Below are 20,118 nucleotides of genomic sequence, written 5' to 3'. Positions count from 1 at the left end.
TGCTGACTTGCACCTTTCAGAAGAGAGTTGCCTACTACTGTCACCCGCTGCCTTTTCGTAGTTGAACTGGTTGTTATATGGGGAGCAGACTGGGCTGCCTTACTCAGCTCCAGCATCTCTCCTGATGTGACTGGTCTTTCTTCTTCAGTCTGCAGAGCAGTGAAGCAGTTCTGCAAGGGCACCTCAGGCTTGGGGGGAAGTCTCTTCCTCCTGCCGGTCCTCCTGCACAGTTATGCATGTGCTGTGTATGTATTACTGGCTTCTTACTTTGAATTACTGAAAGAAGTAGTTTCAACATTGCATTTTCACTTTAGCTGTTATTAGTTGTTTCTTATAGACAGGTTTGGAGCGAGGATTTTTTGTGGTCATTTTATTTTCTTCCTGAGAAGTTATGGTGTCAGACTTCTTACCTGAAAGAATGGTCAAGGGAGAGAGCTTAAAATGAGGAAGCCTTTCTTGAAGATCAGCCCAACTAATTGTATGAAGGGTTCAAGCCATACTTCTATATTAAAGGATCCCCCAGAGTTTTGCTGTTATGCTTGTCAGATCTGAAGACATCTCAGTGTCGTTTTTGGAGATGTTGTTCATCTTCATACTACCCATCTTACTGTCAGACTCCATGGTGATTTAGCACCATTCAAACCATGCCACCAAGGAGTCCATTTAGCTGTAGCTGCGCCTATCTAAATACTGTTTTGAAAAATGCAGGTTTAATATAAAGAACTTCTCAGAAAGTAATATTTAAAGAACAGTAAGAGGAGTGCCAAGTGAGCAATTTGGTTCTTCAACACTTGTAGTGCTTACTGTATTTTTCATTGCATTTTGGAGCGTCACATGGGGACCATGTGTTTACAGAATTGAGGAGCAAGCAGTTTTCAGCCCGTTTCACTGTTTTTCCCCAGTGGGACTTGCGATCGCATGATATTTCACGCTTGGATTAGATTATCTAAAATGACCTTCATTTGGTTTGCAGCAGCCAGATTACGATATGACTGATTTGGAAAGTAAAAAAATAAAACTTGAAGTATATATGTTGTAGTTTATCCACCAAGAATGTGATAGAATCTAAGAAATTGCTTATGTACGTATTAACGTCGTCTTTATTTGCACATTTGTGTATCCATCAAACCCCCTTTTTCAAGAAAAGTGCAGAACAGTCACAAAGCTTAAGCTTTTGAAGTCAGTAAGCAGCAGTTTTCTTATGAACTACTGCTACAGGATGCACTCATTTGTACATATCTGAAGTACACAAATGATTCACATGAAGTATCTGTTTATCTTACTAATTATCAGTTAGGTTTTCCTCATTTATTAACTCAGGGACCCAGCCAATGATGTGTTGTTTGAGTCATCCATTCCATCTGACCCAAGCTTTCAATACAAAGGATGGTGTGAAGTTAAAGAGCAGAGGAGTTCCCCTAGTTTTTAAAATTGGAAATAAATTGCTATAAACATAGAAGCATATGTTTTTTGTTTGGAAAAACTAGTATCAAATTTCTTCCTTATTCTTCCTGGTTTCCCTTATACTTCTGTCATTGCCTTTTTTGCTTTTTTACATAAGTTTCTTCTCCCACATTGCAGCTGAAGTAGCCTTTTTCCTCTAATTCTCCTTGCAGAACTATATATTTCTTCCTCCAACGATATCAGAACTCTTTTTCAGAAGACAATGAAATAACACATCTCCATCGTATTTCCCAAGTATTTTAGTTGTAGCTGTCTTTATTCCCTTCTCTACAAGGTCAATGTAGAGTTTCTAAGTCTTATTTTTACATGTTGACTGTGTAGGTAGTAATCTGTTGTAAAGTTGGTAAAAAGGGATAGAATTGATTATAAATGTAATACAAGAACTGTTAGAGAAGGACTAATCTTTTCTGGTGTTCCATAATAATTATCTGGACTGTAACTTTAAATTCAGCATTTTCCTTATGGGAAAATATCACACTTCTTTATAAAGAGAAGTAAGAGTTCATTTCAGGGAAGTATGGGAAGGAATATTTTGAGAGATGATTTTATGCAATGAAAATGTGTTCAGGCTTTATTAGTCTTATTGAACCCTAGCTCTTTGTCCATTTTATTTTTGTTTGCTTGGAATGTATTTTGACCACGTATACTTTTGGGAAACCTTGAACAACATTTTGTGTGTAGCTGGGAATAGGATCAAAGAATATAGAAACTCAGGCAGTGGTGTATGTGTGTAGGCTTCTGAAACTAAATTTTACATGTCGGAGACAGTACTAGGATGCAGGTATTTGGGGTAGGTGTAGAATTAAATTCTAGAATGGAAGTTGATAAGGAAACACTCATTGGTGGGAGGAGCCTTGTCTGGTGACAGAAAAACAAAATCGGCTGGGGATGATGTAGGCTGTTAAAAGAAAGAAGGAGGAAACAGAGACAGAGGAATAAGTTGTCGGAGAGAGGAAGCCAATAATTGAATTAATGTTGTAGATTAAAATTGATTACTGCAAAGCAGGGTAATTAGAATTTAATTGTTGGGAGACTCTCTCTAATTATCTGGCAAATACATTTAGCAGGATGCAAATTTAGTATATTTATGAGATTCATAGTCTGCTATTTATTGGTTTTTGAGAGTGTTGTTAACGGGTTATTTTACCTACCATTTTGTTTCCCATTGTCCTAGTGATAGCTGAAGTAAGTAGTACTAGCATCTGTTTTTTCTTGAGACAAAGAATAAATTGTTCTTTTGAATGTAAACCTAACTTCCTACAGCCCTCAGTTTATATGTCTTTATTTACAAGGTGATAATAGAAAGTGAAGGTGTCAGCTGTGGTACAGAAGTAGAAAACTTTGAGGGACAAAATCTGAAGGACATTTGCATTCTTAACATCATCAGCTCTTGAGTAGTTGTCATCACTCCTGTTTTAAAGTGAATTTTAACCATAACTTTTCTTTGAGGTACTATTAAATTTAAGTAAAGCAAAATAAAAGAAAAAAGAAGCTGCTAGTCTTTGCTCTTAGACAGATTAACCTTTAAAAATGAATTTGAGGTCATAATTCTTTAAAAATCCATAAATTCAATCCTCATGTATTATCACAGGCCTGAGTTTTTTGTGGTCTTTTATATATGTGGACTTCTAGGTACAAAGAACTGAATTGTCTTTGTTTTACAAAGAAGATAGCGTAACATGTATGCAAGCTGAGCTGACAAAGCTAGGGAAAAACACAATTGTAAAACTACCCATAAGAAGGTGGTATTTAGACAAAATGTTTTTATCTAACACATCTGTGTTTTTCTACTCAGTGTACAGGTCTCACTTACTGGCAGCATAACAAATTTCAAATTAACGGGCAGTCCCCCGAGTCTGGTGATTTGGACTCAGCAAAGATGAATGAAAGAGAAAACTTTTTGTCCAATTTGGTGTTAGTTTGGAATGTGGGCTTCCTCTTAGAGAGTATCCTAACTAGTGGGTTAAAAGGTATTTTGAGGAGACTCTTTTGCCTGTGGAGGTGTTGTATTTTTGATAAGTAAGGCTATTTAGGTCAAAGGGAGAGTTACCCTATGACTGCTTTCCCCCTCTCCCTACCTTTCTCCCGCCCTTCCCAATGACTAGATTTCAGGTCATTCTTCAGTTGTTATTTAAATGAAATGAAGAGCTTCAACAGAGTTCTCACCCTCATAGGTTTGTTTAGCATGGCCTTAATTGCAAGTGTCTAAACTTTCCTGTATGTATTTGAAATAAGTAAAAAATCAGTTACATTCTTTTAACATACATGAAGGAGGTTTACAGTATTTTAGATCTAACTTGCTAGATTTTTTTTTTACTTGGAAATTTGAAATATTAAACCTTACCAAGCTGGGAAGTCCTGATTTTAGAACAACTAGGAAATGTAGCGCTGGTTTTTGTTTTGTTTTGTTTTGTTTTGTTTTTTTCTGATATGCTTTGCATTAAAGGAGTCATAAAACTCTTACTCTAAACATTAACAAAAATATTCAAATTCAAAGGAGACAGAGTATCCACCAACATTTTCTGAGGAGTTATCCGTGCTCTTTACTGGTGACATGTCAGTAACAAAATTGTCTCCGATTCCTGCTAAAACAGAAGATACACCAGCTGCTGTACAGCCTGACCCTTAGGAAAATGCAGTGAAAGCAATTGTGAATACAAATGTTTAGATCTTTTTATTGTTTAGGGAAGCAGTTACAAACCCGTTTACATCAAACAGTGAACATGTTATTCTATTCAGGTGTTTATGTACAAAATCAGATATCTGCTGCTTGCCTTTCTTCAGTGCCCTCAGATTCTGAGGACTTTCCAGCAAATGAGTTTTTATCTTCAGGTTTCACTTTAGGATGACAGATGGTGTCTTGGAAATATACTTTAAGAAGCTGAATTCTTAAAAACAAACCCAACAAAAACCCCAAAACAAAACAAGCTTCAAAAAAAAAACCCTGCCCAGAGTGCTACACAGAAATGTGTTGGTAAATATCAAAGCAGAATATTAAGTACATTTTGAAAGCTTTTGAAATCTGTTGTACTTCACTTAAATATATGGATAGAAGTTTTACATTTCTTGTATATTCATCCTTTTATTTATTTATTTATTTACTTCACGAATATTTGGGAATGGTTATGCATTTTAATTGAATGGTGTTTCTTTCTTTTAATATTCTGGAATGTCTCGATTGCTGTGAAGGACTATAGAATAGTTCCATCTTATTCTGCCTTATCTCCTGTCATCTTGGTGGAAGAATTGCAGATTGTTTATTTCTGCGATTGGAAGAGAACATAGTCTTTATGGTACTGAGAGAGCGGAAGCTGTATCCATGAAACGCTTTTTATGATGGGCCAAAAAGTAGGATAATTTTAAGAACTAAAGGAGCAATGGTGAAGCTACACTGTTGTGAGAAAAAAGATCACTGCAAATCTTTTGTCCTTTCTGAAGGCAATTTGGATCCACAGACTGCTTCAAGATGGATTGCTCATATATGCTTCTCAATCTCCTTTTCAAGTAAATGCTGGTATAGCCTGGTCTGCAAACATTGATATTATTTTAAGAAAAAAGTCTCAGAAGCGGTCTGCAGATAGTATTGACTAAAACTGCTTCAGTTTTCTTTATTTACCCTGGTGCCACTGATGATTTAGAATTTGTGTCAGTAACTGCTCCTGAAAAATACCTTGACTGCATGCATTTGTTGTAAATAAGAATCTGTGTACTGGAAGTTGTTCAAAAAGAGTTACTGAACATTGAACTCGGATTAAAATTTGGATTACATTGAGGCTGCCTGTTAAATTTAAGTGATTGGCAGCCCTTTGGTCAGCTCCAGAAAATTGTGAAATTGATCAGGTTTTGGTTTTATTTAAAGAGCAGGAAGATACATTGCATCTTCAGCAGTTCCTTGACACATTCTCTGCTTTGATTGACACAGATCAAAGCAAAATCCGAGGACATCTAGGACATGAGTACAGTATTAAATGGCATTGAATTATATGAAAAATAATTAAATAGTACAAAAAAGTTCCAGGGAGCTGTTTCAATTGATAGTACTCCATATTAAGTAAATAATTGGCTAACTGGTCTTAAAAAGACCTCTCTTCCAAACATGACTAAAACTGTTGAAAGCCAGATACTGAAGGGTAATGGTCTATGTTACATTGTTAAATGTACTGTTCAGTGGTTGTTTCATCCTGCCGACAAGTATTTTGTTGCTGGCATTTGCCTTGTGCTCACTTTTCTCAGTAATGTTCTCTCTCAATCCCAAACAGTATGTTACACAGGGATGTGGTTAGTCCAGGATTACATGTTTGCACCTAAACAAATAAAATAATATTTATTTTTCCTCTTGAAATCTTCTCGTCTTGAAATCATAGAATAGTTTGAGTTGGTAGGCACCTTTAAAGGTCATCTAGTCCAACCTCCCCTGCAATATGCTGGCGTATCTTCAACTGGACCAGGTCGCTCAGAGCCCTGTCCAGCCTGACCTTGAATGTTTCCAGGGATGGGGCATCTACCACCTCTCTGAGCAACCTGTTCCAGTGTTTCACCACCCTCATTGTAAAACATTTCTTCCTTGTCTAATAGCAACAGACCCTGCTAAAAAGTTTGTCCCCATCTTTCTTATAAGCCCCCTTTAAGTACTTAAAAGATGCAATGAAGTCTGCCCAGAGCCTTCTCTTCTTCAGGCTGAACAACTCCAACTCTCTGACAGTCCTCATAGGAGAGGTGTTCCGTCCCTCTGATCATTTTTGTGGCCCTCCTCTGGACTTGCTCCAGCAGGTCCATGTCACTCTTATGTTCGGGGCTCCAGAGCTGGACGCAGTACTCCAGGTGGGGTCTCCCCAGAGTGGAGTAGAGGGGCAGAATCATATCCCTCTACCTGCTGGCCCCACAGGATATGGTTGGCTTTCTGGGCTGCAAGCACACGTTGCCGGCTCATGTCCAGCTTTTTATCCACCAGTATCTCCAAGTCCTTCTCCACAGGGCTGCTCTCAACCCCTTCATCCCCCAGCCTGTATGGATACTGGGGATTGCCCCGGCCCAGGTGCAGGACCCTGCACTTGGCCTTGTTGAACCTCATGAGGTTCACACAGGCCCACTTCTCGAGCCTGTCCAGGTCCCTCTGGATGGCATCCCTTTCCTCCAGCATGTTGACTGCACCACTCAGCTGTACTGTGTGTCTCATATTTAACATGTATTGTCACTTAAAGTTGCAATACAATTTCTGAGCTCCTTTTCTTCGTTTCATTTTTACCTTCAAGTTGTCATGATATCATATTGTTTTCTCATGGAAAGTTAAGCAAACTTCTGTAAAATATATCCACATGCCTTCTCTCTTCTGATAAAATTTTCATCAATCCTTAGGTTATTTCCTTATCAGTTATTGCAACAATTTCTTTTTAGCCTTCTCTTTTCACTGTCACTCTTGTGTGACAGTGAGACATGACTCACTAATAATGTCTCACTAATAATTGCACTGCTGAGTAGTTAGGCTGCTGTTGTCTGGGCTGCAAGTGATGAATGCGACAAAGTGTTTCAGCAGTTGTAGGTGCTATGGTACTATACATGATATGTTACAAGGAGGAACCTGAACCTTAAAGTGATCTTGTTTTATCCTCTTCCTAACCTGTTTCTGAAGAACAAGAGCCTGTCTAGTTCAGCATGCATTCTCAGGCTTAGCATGGAGTCACCCTGTGGCATGGAGCAAGAGCTACGTAACTCTTCAGGCATGGCACAAGCAGCACTCAAGAGCCTTCCAGTGGTCCCACAGGGCTAATCTGTTCAGGCTCAGCAAAGGGTTCTTTTCATTACTGCTGTACCAAACTAATAACACCATTACCCTCTCCTCCTTGCTGTCATAGAAGGATTCAAGTCATGGGAAGGATGATGGAGGAAGCAAATTCCTATCTGTATAATAGTCCTCTGAGGCTTTTATGCATTGGTATACTTTAGAGTAGACCTTTCATAGGTTGTCTCTTTGATTGAGCACACCATTATCTTGCAACAGCATTTTCTGGAGCAGGGAAGTGACAAAAAGTTACTTTTCCTCCTCAGCATTTGCATGAAAGCTATGCATGGTGTACTGGACACCTCAATGCTAATGGTCACAAAGCAAAGACCCATGTATGGGCAAACTTGGCATAAGAAATTTGCAGGATGAAATGTCTATAACTGGCCAATCCTAAAACCAGAATTCTTTTTATTAATTTCTACATTGTTTGTCTAATGAAGACAGAAATTAATGTGAAGAAGGCACTGAACACAGTGAAGTAATGTCAGGCATTAAATAGCGATGTAACTTTCAGTAGTTCCTCCCTGTCAAATTCTTTCAGCTGATCTTTACCAAATCTCGGTGGGTTCCACTTAACTCTTCAGATTTTCCTTTATTCCTTCCCAGGTCTGTAATTAGTTTTCATGAAATAGGGGAGAGGAACGGAATGTATGAAGTATCAGAAAGTGCAAATGAAAAACAGGAGAAGGAGAAGAGGGAAAAGAATGACTGAGAATGAATATTATTTACCTGCCCCATTCCCTCTCTGCTGCAGAAGTGAAGATAGCAGATGCTGAAACAAAAAACAAGAAACATTTGGTGATAACCTCAAAGGTGTCATGTAAATGCCTCACTGAACTTTAAATCTGGAAGTAGTTCAGCTGTGTTAATGTGAAGCTTTGTGGGGGCTATCCAGCTTGGGAAGCCCGCTATGCTGTGCCAGGACCAAAAGTAGTGTCTGTTTCTGTAGAGCATTGCACTGGGTCAGCTGCTTCTTGAAACAGTTTCTAGAAATATTTATTCTAATCTATATGAAAAGAGGAAGAAGACGTGACAGGGAAGTGGAGTGTGATGCAACAAAGCTAAATTATGTCCAATTTTGCATTGTTACCAACTTACTGAGGAGTTTGACATGACGGAGTAAGTTGGCAAGATGCAGTTTTAGCTTGAATTGCAGGACAGATATCTTGGTCATATATTTTGAGATCAGCCATCTATCTTCACTTCTCTTCAGCACTTCTTGGGAAGATTCAAGAGCTGGGACTGTGAAACATGAAAAATAAGTAATACTTTCGTACTGAACTCACTATAAACCAGCAGAAAGGCATAGATTGAACAAGAAATTATAATCAGAGGAGTATTTTACGTCTTTAATGTGTAAATCTTAATTTATTTGAATAATGTTGCACTGATTGTGTGTTTTACAGCAATTAGCAAAATCAGTTCAGCTATTATGGCACAAATAAAAATAAAAGAAGGAGCAATACATGGTATAATTCAGCTGCCAAATAGAATGCAGTAAGCTCCTGAAAATAGAGTTGGAAAGTATTTACTGTATGTTCTTTGTTTCTAAAATAAATATTTTTATTAATAAATAATGATTCAAAAGTAGTGTTGGAAGAGAGAACTGGGATAATTTTTTGGAAACCTGACTATACCTTCCTGTTATAGCCCACTTCTGCCTTTCTGTGTCTATAAAATTAAATTTTGTACATTTTACTACTCTAGAACAAAAAAAAAGTCAAAAGAACAAATATTTTAAAACTATGTTTTCAGGTTTTCTTCACTAAATCTGCATCAGTCAGACTACAGTACATATATTTTTGGAAATAGATGAGGTTTGCAAGATGTCCTTCTCAATTCTGAGCAAAACATTTGATAGTTGATAGCTTTTTAAAAAATGAACTACTTTAGAGGAAAAAAAGCTTTGTTTCAGTAAATGGGGTTCTGTTGAAGAGTCTAAGATAAATTATTACAGCTTTATATTTTCTCACTTTCAGTTCTGTTGCAGAGGAATTATTATATAATATCAGAGCCATTCAATGCAAGATGTAAACGTATAGTCTCATTCCTAAATAACCTATACATACTCCTTAATTCTTTCCCTCATGTCATCTAAGTCAACAAAGACAAGAGCCTATTTTTTTTTTTTTTTTCTTAAATCCCAGGAGAAACTGAAGAAGGTTTAGATTTTTATGTCAAAATGTCCTTCATGGAAATGGTTATATGCTGGAAAGACTGAGCCAAGAGCCCTTTGTTTTATTGGTTTTATAATCAGGAGTCTGCATGAGTTGAAAGAATTAGTCATTTGAGGCTTCATTTCTGAATTAGGGATAACTTTATAGGGAAGACAAGGGAGTTATTTTGGAGAGGTCTGTGCAGACGTTATTTTTGAATAAAGAGGTTAAAACAACTATTAAATTGATAGGTTTCAGAAGTTTTTGAAGTTATGAATAGCTGTGATATACCTACCAGTGATACGCCTACGCAGCTATAATGATAGAGCTGTGTTATACCTACCAATGTCACACTATTTATTATGTTTGTCTGCCATAACCTCCTTCAAGGACACAGAAAGAGATTATTTAAGGCACAATCCTTTAATCTATGTTTGTAGCATTTCCAGCGTCCACTGAACATGATCCTTGCAAATTTGATTGTATTACTGACAAAGAAGGAATGAAGGAAATCAGTGTTGTAGAAGCAGGCAGCTGGTGTCTCGTGTGTGATAGTACAAGGCAGGTAGTGAGTTAATATAAAAGATGAAAAAAGAGCATTATGAATTGACTTAGAAAGTGACACAAGTAGAATGGATATGTGAATTTCATGTGGTGTGATATTATTTTGTAACGTCTCTATGGAATATGCTTGCAATAATGAAACGAAATGAAAAACATGAGAAAATCACGTATGGTTATTTCTTTGAGGGGAAGACTCTTTGTGACCTCATGCTTGGGGATTTTGGGTGAAAAATAAATACCAATCTATTAATATCCTGGCTGAAGGAACAGGTTAATAAATAGTTGAGGTATGAAAAGATTTAATTCTCGTAATACAATACTTTGTAAATGTTGGGGTATATTGAGTTTTTTCTCCTTTCTTGTGGTATGCAGAACACTGATATCATATCCAAACAATCATTGAACAATTTAATTTAGAAATTCTGGTGTGCTGTATAGCTGTTCTGATACAGTCGTTCCTTTATTTTCTATAGAACTGATAGATGGTCAGGGGAATGGGCTGTAACAGTCCTGTAAAAAAAAAAAAAAAAAAAAAGATAAGTTTTCCATTGAGATTTAGCATTATCTTTGAAAAAAATTTAAATTATTCTATGAATGGTGAAACTTACTGCTTTCCTATGGTTTTTCCCTTATGCTCTCCAAATTTCTTAGTATTTTCACCTTCCTACAATACTTTACTTTTCTGAACAGTACATAGTTGCAGTTTTGGGATGAGGCATGTGCTTACTTGCCATCTAAAATACATGCTGATCGACCAACTGATGAGTGTCTCTTAAGATGGATGTGAACCATTTTAATTGAATTTTAACTGTCTGCCTCTGTGTCAAGGTACTAATTTGGGTTCTGTCTTTAATCATCAATTTTCATTAAACTTTCAGGAACTGTCCTATTTGTTTGAAATTAAAAGCTACTATAGTGGAAAGACAGGTGGTTTGGTCCAGTAAAATTTGTGTCCTGGTGAAAATAGAAGCAAACCAAAAATCAAACCAGAAACTTTAGTTTCTAATTCTTTCCGAGCTACAGCCTAAATTCTCTGCTGAATTATGTAAAATGACAAGTGCTTACAACTTGCTTAGAAGTATCTAAAGGGTGGGTTGAAGGAGGATGGAGCCAGACTCTTTTCAGTGGTTCCCAGTGACAGGACGAGGGCTAACGGGCACAAGTTGGAACATAGGAAGTTCTGTTCAAATACAAGGAAAAACTTCTTTACGGTGACAGAGCACAGGCTGCCCAGGAAGGTTCTGGAGTCCCCTTCTCTGGAGATTTTCAAGACCCGCCTGGATGCAGTCCTAAGTAATGTGCTCCAGGCAATCCTGCTTTAGCAGGGGAGTTGGACTGGATTATCTCTAGAGGTACCTTCCAACTCTGAAAATTCTGTGATTCTGTGATTCTTTTGAGTAGTTTAAAAGAGAAGGAAAGGGCGTTATTTTATGTATGTTAGCTTGCTTGAGACCTTTTGCTTCTCATCCTTAGTTGAAAATAAGTCTACTACTGGGTTGATGCAACTCTTTAATGTATGGTATTATTATTATAAATACTAAATATGGTATGTATAAAAATTAAAAGTGAAGGTCTCGGTTCTTCCATCTACTAAAAGCACAGAACTTCCCATAATGCCGAACAACCATAAAATTTTTACTTGTGGAGATAATTAAAACAAAATTCTGCTGTCTGAATGATATTCTGCTGTCTGGGGCAATTCTCAGCCAGAGCATTAACTGGCTTACACAGGTTGTCTTCCTCTTACAGTAATCTCTGCTTCAGCTCCTGGTATAAGAGGAAGAAGGGAGATTACACAGAGCAAAACAAACATACAAATCGCAGATTTATCCTGTGTAATTTTTCACTGCAGTAAATTCAGGTTTGTGACAAACACTTAGTAGGTTGTTACCACCTGCAGCCCACCAGACTTTTTGTCTGCCCATGAGTCAGCTTTGAAATGATTGCCATTTTCAGCTAGTGCGTCACATTGGCTAAGTAAATACTCCAGCTTGGAAACCGAGTAGCTCGGGAGCTGGTTCATGCATCAAATATTGCTGTCTTAGAGATAGTGATGCTCTTTATAGCACAGGCAGTTGGAGTTAAAATTTGTCACCATGTCTGTTAGAACTCACAATAGCAAAATTTAACTGTACTATGAGATGTTAACTTGGCTTGTTACCCAGCTTCTGCTGGAACTAGGTAGCATAGGATCAGACACCTGCAATCATGTTTTGGAAATCACAACTTCTTTTTAGGTAGATCTGAGTCTAAATTGTGTGTCATACTGACAACTGGTAGGAGACGGGTCAATAAAGAGTTCTAAGTGCAAGTACTCGATTGTTGGTGTCTGATGTATTTTTTATATAGAGCTAAAAGTGGGGGTTTGAAGAGCTGTATATACAGTGAAAACTAATTGAGGTGTATAATATATTGTAATGGCAATTGTATTTCAGCTGCTTGATCTTTCCTTACCCAGACAATCACTGAATTTTCCATTTACATTAAACTGGTGCTAACACATGCTAGGCATTAAATTAGGTTTCAAAGCCTATATTCACAAAAAAGCGGGGATGGGATTGTGAATTGTTGAAGCCATTTGGTATGAAAAAAGGTTCTAAAGAATTGGAAATATGTATAGTTCCAATCCTGGAAATATATTCCCGTTGGGTAAAAGAGCTAGGAAGTTGGCGTTTTAAAGGGAAAAGATAAGAAAGGATTCTGCCTTTAATAAAGGGAAATAGAGGTATTGTAGGTGGCTGCTTCTCTACCTGCCCAGCTATGTGCTTTAGAACTCGGCTTTAGAGGCAGCAGTGAGGTGGGGTTCACTGCTTGAGCTGGTTTCTCAATCCAAAACCTAAAGACACTTAAGAATTCTCAGTCATTGCCTGACTGATAGGAAGAACCATGGTGTGTGTCAGATATAATGTAAAAAAACATCATTATTGTTTTATTTTTTCATGTCTATTGTCTGCTTTCCAAGATTGCAGTAAAAAGTTACCTTTTTGTTCTGCATAACATTTCCTACGTAGCCCACAGCAATAAACCCAGAGCATTTATCTAGAGGTACTGGACTGAGCTAAGGAGTGTGATTTGTCTCCTCCACAGCCCCTCCAAAGAAGCAACAGTTGTAGGCAGGTTTGTAAGCATAGCATCTCCCAGGGATCCGCAAGCTTGTGTGCTTAGAGGAAATAATTCCCTTTTTTGGGAACTCCTAATTTCCTGCATGTGGTTTATCTAAGACATTGTCATGTGTTTCCAGGGCAGGCCACCTCCAAAGAAAACCGATGTTACACTAAAAAGTACGTTTATGTGAAGAAAAAATCTTCATAGTTGTTGGATCGGCTTCGTATGTGTGTATCTTCAAAATAATTTGTTTTAACTTACATTTGAAGAATTTAGTGATAGTATTCAAACCTGAGACAACTCTGACTTCCAGATCGCTGAGCTAATTATATTAGAAAAAACTTTTTTTATGTAAACTGATCCAAACAAGTTATAGTTTTGTAGAAGGTTTGCAAAGTATGTTTTGTGTCAAATATAAGTATGGAAGAACTCTAGCCGCCCTGGAAATTATATCCCTTATTCTAATAAAAGAACTAAATCATGGGATCTGTATGGCCATTCCCATTAATTTAATACCTGGATGTCTTGGTTTGAGGTAAAACAGAACCAATTTTCTTTTCAGTAATTTTACTTTTCAGCTAAGCCTCTTCTAACTCACCTTCTGAAATTAACAGCATATTCTTCAGACAGTGTCCGCTTCTACCAGATAAGGTCTGATGTTTATGGTTAATACTGAGGGATGGTGTGCAGAGAGGCTCCTGCTTATACTTAATCCTATAACAACCAAGGTCAGCTAACTTTGCTATGTACCAAGTTAGAGGGTAAGAGCGTGAAGGTGTCGCAACTGTGGGGACCAGTCCAGCCCAAACCATGACGCTGAGGTTTAAGGCAAGGTTTTGTAGGAATTGTTTTTTCTGCAGAAAGTGTGAGTCCAGAATCTAAGAACTCTTCCCTAATTTTCCATTTGTTCCTGTGCCCATTTGAGAGTTGTGTATTTCAAAAGCTTTCTTACTTTGACTGAAGGAAAAACATGGTAACAATAGTTGCCATAAATAAATAGAAATGAATGCAAGCTAAATAAAGCTGTTAAATGTGGAAGAGCTGAAGAATGGATTCCTCAGCAGAGTGGGCTTTTAATGGATCCCTGCAATTGAGACAGCACCTGGATGTGGTGCTTGCTCCCAGTCTGTGACTGAGAAGAACCTCACACACACTAAATCTCCAGTGAAAAACCAGGAGAATTTTGATTTTGGCGTTTTTCATGAAAAGGAACATAGATGTGATCCTTTTTAATCATGCATGTCAGTGGAATTCACAGATGTATTCAAATGTGGGATTTGCCATCTCTTTAGTACTAATGCCCTTTACAGCTATATGCTCCAAAAATGCCATAGATTCTCTTGGCTGTTTTAGTAGATCACCTGTAATGACTGAAAAGAATAGACCTGTTAACCTTTTTTGTCAACAAGGAAATCTCCTTTGCCTTAAGGAAGCTCGGTTGCTGTGGAAGCAGCTTTCTTAGATAAGGCATCTGGAAGACAATACTATAAATAATGTTTCTTCAAGGCTTCCCCCCCCCCCCCCAGCTGGTGGCAGGTGAGCTCAGATAGGAAAAATTTGGAGGTGTCTAAAAACAAACTAACATGATCAGTAATAGCAGAGGGGGATTCTATTAGAAAAAATGTGATGAATCATTCAGGAAGTTGCTATTATTGCCTGTAATATTTCTCTTTTACTACATGAGCTGTTGTGAGATGCATAAAGAGTTCTGAAACAGTTTCAGAAGGTTTTCAAATGCTCAGAAGTCTATAAATTCTATTCTGAATTGGGTAAACTTGATTTGAGCTACTGGACCCATCGTTCATGTTGTTAGAGACGCGATAGAATTAATTTATTGTTGTTGTGTGGCATTGTAATGCCACTATTAGATAGCAACCAGCTGCATTACTAAAAGGTATTTCATTCTGTCCTAAAATGTAACAGGGTTACATATGCTGTTAAGTCAGATTTATACAAACTAAACTTTAAGGCAAGAGATTGTAAAAGGATTTAGATATCCTTGCTGGGGTAAAGAATTCAGAATTCATTTTATGATAAGCTAATATATAGAAACAATATTCATGCTTCCCCACCTCCCCATTCCCCTAGCCAGGTGATTCTCAAATAATTCAAATGATTTTAGGGCAAATAATTTCCTAGGAATGTCTTAAGGATGGCAGTGACTTTAACATTAAAAAGCAATTCGGTTGGTACACAATAAATTTCCTCATACGGACTTTTCTCTTCCAAGACAGAATTGGAATAGGTCAGATTATTAATATTTGTAAGCCGGATGGGATAATTTAGATTCCCTATGACATTTCTTACTCTTTTTTTTTATTTCCTTGTCAAATGAATGGAATGTTTTTGTGCTAATTATCAAGTAGAAATTGAAGTTGTTACCCTAGGAATAAAAGCCTCATTTCAACCTCGTTTTCATATTTTTCATTATTCTCAGAAGAATGGAAATATTTAACTTAGTAAAACTGAATAGAATCTTTCCTTTTTAACATTCAGACCAGAGGCTGAAGACAAATAAGCATTTGGTTTCATCTTCGGAAACTTTATGCTCTTGGGATTTACTGAATTTGTATTTCTGTGTGTTCTAAAGTTAAGCTCTCAGTGCCCTTCTGAAAAAGTGTTATTCATCAGACTGCATCTTTCTGGAAATTTACCTGTATTTTGATTGTCTTGGCAGTGATGATATATTATTCTTACTTGGATGGTTTGCTAATTTTCAGAACTACTAAGAGGGAGACTTAGTTCTTTTTTTTAAAAAATTTAGTTTCTCCTGAATTTTAGCAGTTCCAAAACATTTTGAACTATTCTTTTTCTAATTGCATGGTACTCTGAAATTTCTGCAACTACAGTGTTATGCTTCATTTCAGTGTAATTTTCAGTATGGTATATGATATACTTACATGATTTAAGACAGTAACTCAATTGTCTGTCCTGGCTGAACACAAAATGTGTTCCAAGCACCATTTAAACTTTATGATGTCGTGCAAAACCTAACATTTATGGAATACCGTCTGAGAACCTGTTCATGTTAAGAACATCCTAGGAAATATTCTCCACCTTAACTAAGACTGGTTCAGCTCTCATTGTACCGCTCTGGCAGGCATTGATTATATGGACTGTTGAATCCTTTTTAAAGATGTTGCTGCATAATCCTGCTGGATTTAATTGATAGGGTTACTGACACTAGTAGCAGCTCCTGACATACTTAAATGATAGTTCTCAGTGTAGCATCTCTTGGTGGATAAGAAGAAATTATACCTATAGGTATGGGTGGGGAGAGACTGAAGTGTTTTATCTTTATAGGGTAATAATTTTGTATTGTGGTTGTCTTTGCATGTATATCAAACCAGACTTTTAAATGTATTGTGCAATTTTTTTTTAAAATCTGAAGAATTGTCATGAGTCTGGGGCAGGCAGACAGATCACCAACGCCCCTTTAAGTACAAGTCAGTGGTGAGGAAGATAATTCAAGTTTCTTACATTTACTGTTAGAGGAAACAAAAAGAATTATTGATTGAGAAGATAAGACTGTGTAAAGGAAAGCAAATTTAGCAGTTCTGGCAATTCTCTTTGTATAGAATGATTAATTAAGGGGGTAGCATGGGTTGGATATTTGTCTTAGGCAAAGCAACAACACATCGGTTTGATTATTTTTTTTTAAATTGTAAATATGTAGTAATGACGACTATTGCCAATTACACAATTCTTTTTGTAACATTTTATTTGAAGGAAAGAAGGATGGACAGTTTAATCTGTGATTGTAAAACAGCAACTGACTTATGATCACACAATATCGAGAGTGTCAGGGAGGAACTGCTGGTATTCAGAAACTAGAAAAGAAAGAAATATTTTAAAATGGTGCCTGTAGTGCAGCCCTTGCTATATATTGCTCAGCCACGGCTTTGAGACTTACCTGTGGCTTTCCCTGCTTTTGGAATTTCTCAAAAATTTGATTGGTTTGCTAGTTCAGAAAATAATTTGTGAAAATGTTGCTAGCACATTTCAATAAATGGCTGGTTGTCTGTTCATACCACATAATATTGATGTATTTTAGCAAAGTGGAAGAAATCATTATGGTTTAGATCCTGTCAGAATTTAAAAACTCAAATTTCTAATATTTAAGACCAAGAAATAATTTCATTATTGGAGAAGAAAGAGGAATTGTTCTGCCGTATAGCTTTTTTGAGGGATGAGTAAACAAGACTTGATGCCTTTGGAGAACAAAAACTGACATAAATAGATGGTTTAAAAAACTCTGACATATGTCACTGGTGCCTATTTGGATTTCCACTGAGAACTCAGAAACACGGTGAATTAAAATAAAACAAAAAGTCTCAAATGATACTTGTTGTCGCTCCATACTCACTTTGTAGATGCCAAATTAAGTAGTCAGCAGGTTTATTTCTGACAGTGAGAATCTTTTTCTTTTTCTATTCTTTGATAGCCACGAGCTGTCGCTGGTTTTCGAGGAACAGTACGATACGCATCAATCAATGCTCATAGAAACAGAGTGAGTATCTCAGTCTATACAATATCCGTCTCATGTAGCTGAAAGCAGTCAGTAATGCAGTTGCTATTGATTTCCTTTTTTTTATTCTTACATGTGTATTTATTATGCAGAAATTAATACTTACACATTTTGGGAAAGGAGAGTCTGCTTTACAGTAGTTGATGGTAAAAAAACTTCTTGTTGTAGAAATAATAGGGTTTTAATAGTTACCTTTGGTGTTCAATTGTATTGTAAGTTAATAAATTAAGAAGGTGAAGTTACTGAGTTTTATAAAATACAAAATGTCCAATATGTCATCTTAACATCATACACTAAAGAAATCTGAATAAACAGCTCTTTCAGTGTAGAGATTTGCAATGTTATTTTAACACACTTCAACTTCTGTTTGTTTCTCTGTCTTCTATGGAAATGTACTTGTATGTTTCTACTTAAAATAGTTGCTAGATTTAATTATACAAACTTGTTTTGCAAGGTTGATTATATTAATTTTTATGTATAATAATTTAACTCTCCAGAGCAATAAAGACTCTCTCTTCCCTTTTGTCTTACAGGTATTTGTAAGATGCATTAGAATAATATTTTTTTTCCCCACAGGAAATGGGTCGGCATGATGACCTCTGGTCCCTGTTCTACATGTTGGTGGAATTTGTGGTTGGGCAACTGCCTTGGAGAAAAATAAAAGATAAGGTAAACCTAGAAGTGAAACCAAAGAGCATGAGGGAGATTTGCTTCTGGATTGCAAGCAAATGCTGTGATAAAGATTCCACTAAGAATCACTGGTTCGTTAATTTTAACATTACATTTTCCAGTGGTTTCTAGTGTTCTTATTGCTAGTGTCATGGTATAAAAAGCAATCAGGTTTTACAAACTGTTCTGGGAAGGAAGTAGGTTGTGCTTCTAGTTTGCAAATGTTTTAAAATGCAAAAGTAAGTGTATATATGCCACTTATTTCATTTTCCTGTTTTCACTTGAGTACTTTTTGATTTCACCTATCACACATTTAGAATTTCTTATCTGTTTTGATTCTTTGTGAAGTGGGCATTTCTTATTTGCTGGTGAACAGAAGTGAATCAGTCAATATGCAGTAGTGCCTTTAGTCATATGTCATAGGTGAGGTATGCGAAGAAACAATGTCTAATTAGCCTATTATTACTTCTTCCAACTTCTGAAATAAGAATGAAACAAGGTTACTCTCTGATGTGGTTTATCCATTGGTAGATGACAATGTCATATGTATGTTGTGTGCCTTTTTTGGTTTTGATTTACTGAACTTACACTAAACAGGATTTACTAATTTACGCAATATACTGTGATGACAAACTATACACCAAAAAGTGACTGAACTTCAGATGATGCAACAGGATATTTAAATTTTTAAAACATGCTTTTTAGAAGGGTTGAGCGTCGAAGGAGAGTCCTTGATATCAGGCAGCATTCAAACACAGCAGAAAATTAAATGGCTTTTCATATTGAATTTGAAGTTTGTACCTTATTTTGCAAGTGTACTGAGGGCAATGACAGAATCTCTTAACTTGCTATCTGAGGTGAATGGTAGTACTATTCAGTGTAATGTACTTACCCATCTTTCTGGCCAGTAGTGTATCGAATGGCTGTAAGACACGAGGTGAATATGTTGCAGCAGAGAATGAGGGTGTGTTAATGTTTGGTGTGTTATTTACTCCTAGGAGCAAGTGGGCTCCATTAAAGAAAGGTACGAGCACAGACTTATGTTGAAACACCTTCCTCAAGAATTCAACATCTTTCTGGATCACATTTCTAATTTAGATTACTTTACAAAGCCTGATTACCAGGTAAACATTTTTACTATTTTGTCTTTCTGATTTTTAAATAGCAGAATGTTATGCTGTTTCTTCTTCAATTTCATCTTTGATTTCATTGTGTAGTCTTGGTAGTGATTATGGATTGTGCCACCACGAAGTTATTTTAATGACCAGAAACTTTGCAGTTCAAAGATACTGTTTTGGTTTCCATTTGGGCAGAGTAAGGCAGTTATGTTTCTAAAAACAATTGGCTGTTGCTTTGCAGTCAGTATTCTGTTAGGATCGGGTGCTGTCCTTCTATCGTAGCCTCTAGTGGGTGCTCCTTAAGTTAAAGCGATCAGGTTGTTTTCTCCATGAGTCATTCTGTCAGCTCTCCAAAATCTGGAGCTCAGCACCTACAATATATACAGCTAGAGCACGATGTGCAGCCGTGGTGTGTTTTTAAGACTGAAGATTTGCCTACAGAGATCGCCAGAGGAAGAGTCATTTTCCTTTGTTTAAGAGAGTATTGCCTGCTGAAATGGACAGCCTCAGCTCGGTGACAAGGTGATAGGTGCTGAGAGGATACGCTTTAGAACATGTGGCTTCTTCACTGAGTGTTGACCCATGATTTAACAATAAGTAAAACTGAAAGACAGAACTTTGTTCTGTACCAGTATCAAAGGAATGCTCAGGAAAAGCAGGGAGGGAGAGACTGAGAGTTCTTTCAGTCTCACAAACTGTGGGAGAAGTGGAACGGATCTAACGTCACACCAC

The 20,118-nt window shown here is 36.9% G+C and overlaps 1 protein-coding gene across 1 annotated transcript in view; it reads left to right on the top strand.

Annotated features, from left to right (window-relative positions):
- Positions 1-20,118, top strand: part of TTBK2 (tau tubulin kinase 2) — a 77,507-nt gene that overhangs the window by 22,968 nt on the left and 34,421 nt on the right. The window contains exons 6-8 of the mRNA XM_009887970.1: positions 17,516-17,581; positions 18,176-18,268; positions 19,267-19,392. Coding sequence (XP_009886272.1) covers positions 17,516-17,581; positions 18,176-18,268; positions 19,267-19,392 — 285 coding nt within the window. The remainder of the gene's footprint in view (positions 1-17,515; positions 17,582-18,175; positions 18,269-19,266; positions 19,393-20,118) is intronic.

This window comes from Charadrius vociferus, unplaced genomic scaffold, assembly GCF_000708025.1.
Source record: "Charadrius vociferus isolate BGI_N301 unplaced genomic scaffold, ASM70802v2 scaffold337, whole genome shotgun sequence".
Taxonomy (NCBI): Eukaryota; Metazoa; Chordata; class Aves; order Charadriiformes; family Charadriidae; genus Charadrius; species Charadrius vociferus.
Note: the sequence above shows the minus strand (reverse complement) of the source record. Positions and strands in the feature narration are given on the sequence as shown.